Consider the following 7,651-nt stretch of genomic DNA (forward strand, 5'->3'; position numbering starts at 1 on the left):
CTTTCCCCCCAAAACCACGGGGAGACGCCTCCAAATCCCAACTAGTCATGGCTCTGCCCCGCGCACAGCGGCCCCGGAGGACACCGCCGCATTCACCTCCAGCGGCGGTGCCAGGCGGCCCCGTTCCCCCGTTCCCCCGTTCCCCCGTTCCTCTCCCGCGGCGGTGCGAGGCGGCCCCGTTCCCCCATTCCTCTCCCGCGGCGGTGCCAGGCGGCCCCGTTCCCCCGTTCCTCTCCCGCGGCGGTGCCAGGCGGCCCCGTTCCCCCGTTCCTCTCCCGCGGCGGTGCCAGGCGGCCCCGTTCCCCCGTTCCCCCGTTCCCCCGTTCCTCTCCCGCGGCGGTGCGAGGCGGCCCCGTTCCCCCGTTCCTCTCCCGCGGCGGTGCCAGGCGGCCCCGGGCCGGAGCGCTCGGCCTGGGCGCAGCGAGCGCGGCTCCAGACCCTGAGCCCCGCCCACTCCCCCCGCTTCCGGCCGCGCCCTTCCGCTCCCACAGCGCCCCGCGCCGCATCATGGACCACAATGGTGAGCAGGGGGAGGCCGGGGTCCCGTCCGTGCCCGGCTCGCCGGGCCCGCGCTCGCCGCCGGACGGGGAGCGGCCAAATGGGGCCAGCGGGCGCGGGGCGGTGCAGGGGCGGCGGCGGCGGGCCCGGCCCGGCCCCCGGGAGCGGCGGCGGGGCTCGGGTGCGCCGCGGGGCCTGCTCCCTGCCCGGGCAGGCGCGGCGGCCCCGGTTCTACCTTCGGCTCGGCGCCGCCCGGCGCTGCCCCCGCCCCCGGGGCGCTCGGCCGGGCTGAGGGGCCGCTGCCGGCGGGACGCCCCGTCCCGTGTCCCGGGCGGAGCGGAGCGGAGCGGCGGCCGATAACTGCGCCGGCCGGGCCGGGGTGCCCGGGCCCGGCAGCACCGGACGCAGCCTGTGGCGTCCCGGAGGTGGGGGAGAGACGCTCGTTTGCCCGCGGCGTTTCCCGGCATCAGTGCCCATACTGTGTTTCCTGATTTCATGGCTGTGGCCCGAGAGGAGACTTCCTCGTGTGCTTAAATTCTTGGTTTAAATGTTCGCCGGTGAGCGCGCTGGCGTAGCTGTGTTCCTTTGCTAGTTAATGCGCTGACGTAGTGCAGTGAATAAATGAATGGACGTGGGCTTTTTGCTAGGGAGGTTTTGGAGGTGTTTTCCCTGTCCCTTAAAAAAGATTGCATTATGACTGTATGTGTTTGAAGTATTTGAACTGTGTTTGTGAATTTTAATAAAGCTTAAAATGCAAAAACAAAACTTAAGTTGATGAAGGTGACATTTCAGTAGGTTGCATCACCTCTAATTAGAGCTTCTTTAAGTAGTCTTTAAAGTTTGGTAGGTCTGTCGTAGTTTTTTCTGGCCATAATCCTGCAAGTTATTTTTTATGCAGACAGGAATTTATTACGCTTCTGTGGAGCATGAGTGACTAATACACTTGCTAGTTTGGGTTAGATGAGCAGGTAATTCGTGTAAATGTTCCTGGATTGAAAGGGTACAAGGAGGAAAAGTGACAGAACCTATTGGCACTTCAATGCCAAGTTTTTGATTTTTAAAATTTGGTTTAGTTATCCCTGTTCACAAATGGACTGAGTTGCTGCAGAGACTGTTTGTGGTTTATGGTGCTGTGGCTTTGTTATTCTTGTAGAAAACAGAATTTGCCAACACATGGAAAACAAGCATCTTCACCTCTGATGTCTTGGTCCAGCGCTCCCTGGGGAAGCCTGGTGAGATAGTTGAGTGCAGGTTCATCTGGACAGCTGAAAGAAATAACAAACTGCCAGAAGTCAAAACAAGTTTTATTGCTTTTGCCTTTTTGCGTATTGCCTTTTAGAATGAAACTGTCAACCATAGTGCTAAGAGGAGTTTGATCTATCTGAGGAAATTGAGGGCCTTTGATTTGGCGGTACAGGACTGTTGGGGCACAGTCTCAGTTTGAAACAGACACATTTCCTGGCTTTAGTGGTAGCTGGTGAAAAACTGAGAGCAATCCCATTTTTTCTTGTTTTTCCTTCCATGTGTTGCATTGTGTGTGGTGGTTATAGGTTTTGAGAGACAGTAGTTGGTGAGGCATTGTGTAGAATTACACCAATGGACCCTCATTTCAGTGTCCATGCTCCTGCACTGCAATCCTTCTGGGCCTCGGCAGTCATTCCAGGGCTGGAGTGCCCTTCCCTGGGGAACTGCAGGGCTGGAACTGCTCCGGGCTCACCCCTTCCAGACTGAGCATGCCCTGCTTTGAAACACCTGTGGCATTTTCAGTTAAAATCCCAGTGAGGTCGGAAGATTTGCGTAGGACATAACTTCATTTTTGTATGAATGAGATGCTGTATGGTGGTTTCGGATAAACTCACTGGAGGCTGAGGGAGTTGCACCTCCTCATTAGTGTTGCTTGTTGCATGACCTGGTCTGTGTTACCTCTTGGAGCCTGTACCTGCTGATGCATGCATCAGGCTATTTCTTGCTTTGATTACTCTGGTACTTAGATTTAAATCTGGTTAAGAAGAATTTTGTATGTAGCCAGGAACAATAATTTTCAGTTTGGGAAGGATACAGCTATGTATTCCTAAATATCAATATTTTTGTGATACTTTATTATAAACTTGGAAGTGATATGTCAAGATATTGAGTTAATATATAAACTAGTTTCCTTCCCACTTTAATAAACAATATACATAAATTGTAAAAATTATTTTTTCACGAAAGAAATTCTGTGTAGGCAAAGTTGTACAAAGAATTGACTCTACAGTGCTCTTCACACAGTGAGAAGAGCTATAAGGTTAATGTTTCTCTTGTGGAAAAATGTATGACTAGCTAGGTTATTTGAAGAGCTTTATATTTAAACTAGATTTCCTAAAACCATTGCTGTTCTCAGTACAGTTTTGTGATGTGACTTCTGGAATAAATTGTATATGAAGATACCTATTTTCTAGTGATTAAATTTTGATTTGTTGCATGAGTCTTAAGCAAACTTTAAAAATTATTTTTCTTAAAATTTTTCTGTTAATATTTAGCCTCTTTAGAGACTATTAAATAAATGAAAAGTTAGATAAGGTTTTTTTAAAATTTTCTTTCATAGACAATGATTTGCAAGGAACAAATAGTTCAGGATCATTGGGTGGTCTTGATGTCCGTAGAAGAATCCCTATAAAGCTTATTTCAAAACAGACCAATAAAACCAAACCTGCACCTCGAACTCCAAGAAATATGAACAGAATGCCTTCGAAGACACAAGCTGGTGATGAAGGTAAATTCATATAAATTCCCTGTAGTAGGGAAGTGTATTATTCTACAGCATTGTTCAAGACTTTTTACTAAGAGACTTAAGAGTCTAGGGTTCTGTCCAAATGCAAAACAAGTTTCAGATCTCCAAGTACTGCTGCAATGTAGGGCTTCAGCAGTGCCCATTTCCAAAACAGGCTGTCTTACAGTTTTGGCTCCACCTTTCTGTAGAATGGGCTCAGCAGATTGGAAGTGCTGTGGCATTATTTGATTATTTCAGTACAAATGGTCCATGCTCTTAATAGCAGCTGGTGTCAATTACAAAAGTGTTGTGGTTGGCTTGTGTCTTTCTTCTCTTTCTCCTTTCCACAGAAGAATTTGATTATAACAAAGAGGAGCGATATGAATGTAAAGGAGGTGAAATGTTTGGCAATCAAAGGCGATTTCCTGGACCCATTTTTTGGGATTATAAGGTAAAGTCATGAATCTTTGCCTGTGTTTCATACCAAGCTGTAGGTAGTCCTGGTAGATATTTCGTTAATTAAAAGCTTTTCAGTTATTTTTATCTGACTAAAACTATATCTGCTGCTTTCTCCTGTTTGTGGTGTTCTTGCTTCCTTTTCAACTAATTCAGAAATAATGGGTATGTTGATGATAATTGAAATGAGAAGCTTTAGTGATGTTGGGGTTTGTTTTTTCACCCCTTTCTCTGTCCTACCAGATAAACTTGCTGGGGGAAAAGGATGATACACCAGTCCATTTCTGTGATAAGTGTGGATTGCCCATCAAAATGTATGGACGCATGGTGAGTGAAATTGCCAATGGAAGATGGTTTCCCTTTAGATAAAATAAGGTTTTACTGTGTCTGTATGAGGCTTCTAGAGGTTACTGATTTCAAGAGGCATCTGAATAAACAGCAGAATAGTACCAGGATGGAACTGGAGGCCTTCGCTGCTCAAGTGTTTTTGTTCTATCTGACTGATTTTGCTCTACTTCTCAGTTCAATAAAGTAAGCCTGAAAATCTTCAACAAAAAACAGAACACCATCACGAAGGAAAAAACCTTCAAGTTCTGGCATTTTCACCTTACACCTCTTAGGTTTGAAAATAAGCTTTTTATTTCAATTGAAGACTTGCAGTGAAGTTAGAAAACCCTGTTAACTTTCATGTACCTTTAAAAATCTCTGAGATTAATTTAGATTTCTAAGTGTGATGTAACAGGCTTCAGCATCTGTCTTAATGACAGTTAATGCTTTTAAAACTTTCCTTCCTTGCCAGCAAGACGAGTATAATCAGATTGCATATGCAGCTTCTGTGAAAGTTCAGTGTTGGTAATAGTGCAAGACTCAAACTTCTGTTGGGTTTTTTTTACCAACACTTAACCCCGAACAACACTACCCCAAAAAACCCCAAACTCAGCCTAAACTGTTCTAGAAGGTTTCTGTAAAAAGATGCTGTAAATTGTTAACCACTGCTATGCTTGTTCACCTCATAGGTAACTTAGTTACTTTAATTATTTTAAACTGTACACTGGAGGGAGGAACAGTATTCTGCAGAATGACAGATATATTTATACATGATGTCGTAACAGCAATTTTTTATTTCTAGATACCTTGCAAGCATGTTTTCTGCTATGACTGTGCTATACTACATGAGAAAAAGGGAGATAAGATGTGTCCAGGGTAAGTTATCTCATGATTTGTTATTAAAGGAAATGTAAGAAAGCAACTTAAATATGTTATTTCAGATACTCTAACATGGCTTTTATATATGTACATTAAGCAGAGGCAGTAGAGTACTCTGAACTTTCTAATTCCTATTCCATATTTTGGGATTGTAAGAGATCGGTGTTTACATTGTTTTTGGGTAAATAACATGTTACTGCTCTAATTTGAGAATGAAATAATAGCAGTTTGATTTACTTAGTGAAATTGACCCGTGTTACGTCTTAATGCACGGAAGAAATTTGTGTGAGAGATGCTACTTAAAAAATTTTACCTCATGAAAGTTCTATGTGCTTTCATAGTTATATTTCAAGTTTTAAAAACTAGGTAAACGTCAAAGTCATTGAACAGTTTCTTTCATTGCTACAGTGGGGCAAAATTGTCAGTTCTAATTTGGCTAATGTTAACAAGGAAGAATGCATGTTGAGCTCTCTGTCATGACAATAAATCAATATTCTCTTTTTATTTAGCTGTAACGAACCTGTGCAGCGAATTGAGCAGTGTGTACGAGGGTCTCTCTTCATGTGTAGCATTGTTCAAGGATGCAAGAGAACTTACCTCTCACAGAGGGACTTACAAGCCCACATCAACCACCGTCACATGAGAGCTGGGAAGCCTGTTACTCGTCCTCCCATCGAACCCGTGCATCCTCCTATTGCCCCACCACCGGCCGAAATTCCCGAGCGTTTCATAATGCCCCCTGAGAAACATCACATGAGCCACATTCCACCAAAGCAGCACATCATGATGCCACCGCCCCCCTTGCAGCATGTGCCACATGAGCACTATAACCAGCCCCACGAAGACATCCGTGCTCCTCCTGCAGAGATGGCCATGGCTCCGCCGCCTCCCCGCCCAGTGAGTCAGGACACCTTCCGCATCTCAACGAGGAAACACAGCAACTTAATAACTGTCCCCATTCAGGATGACTCCAATTCAGGTGCTCGAGAACCGCCTCCACCAGCGCCCGCACCTGCTCACCATCATCCTGAGTACCAGGGTCAGCCAGTGGTGTCACACCCTCATCACATTATGCCTCCCCAGCAGCACTATGCACCGCCCCCGCCGCCACCTCCGCCCATCAGCCACCCGCTGCAGCACCCTCCGCAGGCGGCAGGCACCCCTCACATGGTGTACAGCCAGGCTCCGCCACCTCCAATGACCTCCGCCCCGCCACCCATAACCCCGCCTCCCGGACACATCATTGCCCAGATGCCACCCTACATGAACCATCCTCCTCCGGGACCTCCCCCTCCTCAGCACGGAGGCCCACCTGTAAATGTAAATGCACCCCCTCCCCATCACTATAATCCCAGCTCTTTGCCACAGTTCAGTGAAGATCAAGGAACTCTTAGTCCCCCTTTCACACAGCCTGGGGGAATGAGTCCAGGAATATGGCCAGCTCCCAGAGGGCCGCCTCCACCTCCAAGGATGCAAGGGCCTCCTGCTCAGGCCCCACTTCCTGGACCACATCACCCTGATCAAGCCAGATACAGACCCTATTACCAATGATACAAGCAACTATATGAATAGAGAATGCCATGAAGAAGATAAAACTAAATACAGAAGCCTTTTAATTAATTGTTTTGGGGTTATTTTGTTGTGGTTTTTTAAGAATACTGTCATTTTGACTGTAAGACATTTTGAGGTTTGAATCTTAAATAATTTTTAAGCCTTGGCTGTAGGACTCTTAACTTCAAATACTCTGTAGTGCTAAAATAAGTGGCTTAGTAGACCACAGTTGCATTTTAACAGAACTTCTGTTGCTAGTGTGGCTAAATTGTCCTAAGATGATCACTTGTAATACTATTTCCTGGAGAAGATGAACACGTGTTGTACCATTCTGAATATTGTTTTTGTTAAATCCAGTGTTTTTGTTAACCTGTGTACAATAATTAAATCGAAATATGGTTGTAAATGTGGTGAGTTTTTATATAAAGTTAACATACGCATAGTTCTGGGACACCATTTCAGCACGTACACCTTCCAAACGGCAGTCTAGTGAAATATTAAAGGGACTTTAACATTTCTCCTACTGCCATTTACCGTTACTCATAAGGATTTCAGGCTGTAATGAATTTTTGGCACTAGAAATCACACGTGCAGAATTCTGCATTTACCACGTTTCAGCTTTTGTGGTTTTTTCTTTATGCATCAAAATGAATCTGTCAAAGATACAGCTTTGGGTATGACATGAAACCATGTGTTCTGGGTTTTTTTTTGTTTGGGTTTTTGGAGTTTGTTTTAAAGCTAATTTTGATTCAGGAGGTTCTGTTTACATGTGAGTTACTCAGTGGAGTTCAATTCAAACTACTGTGTTTACCTGTGGCTGTGTTTGTGTGGAAGTGGCTGTGAACTTGCTTGCCATGTCCATGAAAAGCAGCTTCTTTTAAGTAGGGAAGACATGTTTGCCTCTCTCACTTTATATAATGTGTACAGTAGGAAAACTTCCTATTTGGATAATATGAGAAAAGTGGTCTGAAATCCCACGTGTAGATATAAAAAGGTACACATTATTTATCTGTTTTGATTTTGTGACACAGGTTTAATTGAACAGACAGTTGTTAGATGTTTTGCTTTTCTCAAAAACTAGCAATATAAACAGGCTTTTAGGTCTGTTTTTGTCCAAAATTTATGTTTTATAAGAATACTTTTAAAGAGAAATGTAATATAAAATGAAAAGATTCCTTCTTTTGTGCAGCC

At 45.1% G+C, this 7,651-nt stretch overlaps 1 protein-coding gene across 2 annotated transcripts; it reads left to right on the plus strand.

Annotated features, from left to right (window-relative positions):
* The first annotated feature begins 444 nt into the window (after positions 1 to 444).
* LOC131572864 (E3 ubiquitin-protein ligase Hakai) lies at positions 445 to 6,866 on the plus strand. 2 transcript variants are annotated; one of them, XM_058826270.1, is made up of 6 exons: positions 445 to 520; positions 3,083 to 3,250; positions 3,598 to 3,698; positions 3,947 to 4,030; positions 4,833 to 4,906; positions 5,419 to 6,866. In XM_058826270.1, the coding sequence occupies exons 1-6, from the start codon at positions 508 to 510 to the stop codon at positions 6,458 to 6,460; spliced, it is 1,482 nt and encodes a 493-aa protein (XP_058682253.1). In that variant the 5' UTR covers positions 445 to 507; the 3' UTR covers positions 6,461 to 6,866. The 2 variants fall into 2 exon arrangements, with proteins under 2 accessions (XP_058682253.1, XP_058682254.1); XM_058826271.1 differs by having other exon boundaries at positions 3,601 to 3,698.
* The last annotated feature ends 785 nt before the right edge of the window (positions 6,867 to 7,651 follow it).

Source organism: Poecile atricapillus, chromosome Z, assembly GCF_030490865.1.
Source record: "Poecile atricapillus isolate bPoeAtr1 chromosome Z, bPoeAtr1.hap1, whole genome shotgun sequence".
In the NCBI taxonomy this organism is placed as follows: Eukaryota; Metazoa; Chordata; class Aves; order Passeriformes; family Paridae; genus Poecile; species Poecile atricapillus.

Excerpts from the sequence above, each read along its gene's own strand:
- LOC131572864 (XM_058826270.1), top strand. Across the intron at positions 3,251-3,597 it reads GACACAAGCTGGTGATGAAG|AAGAATTTGATTATAACAAA; the intron begins GTAAATTCATAT and ends TCCTTTCCACAG. Across the intron at positions 3,699-3,946 it reads CCATTTTTTGGGATTATAAG|ATAAACTTGCTGGGGGAAAA; the intron begins GTAAAGTCATGA and ends CTGTCCTACCAG.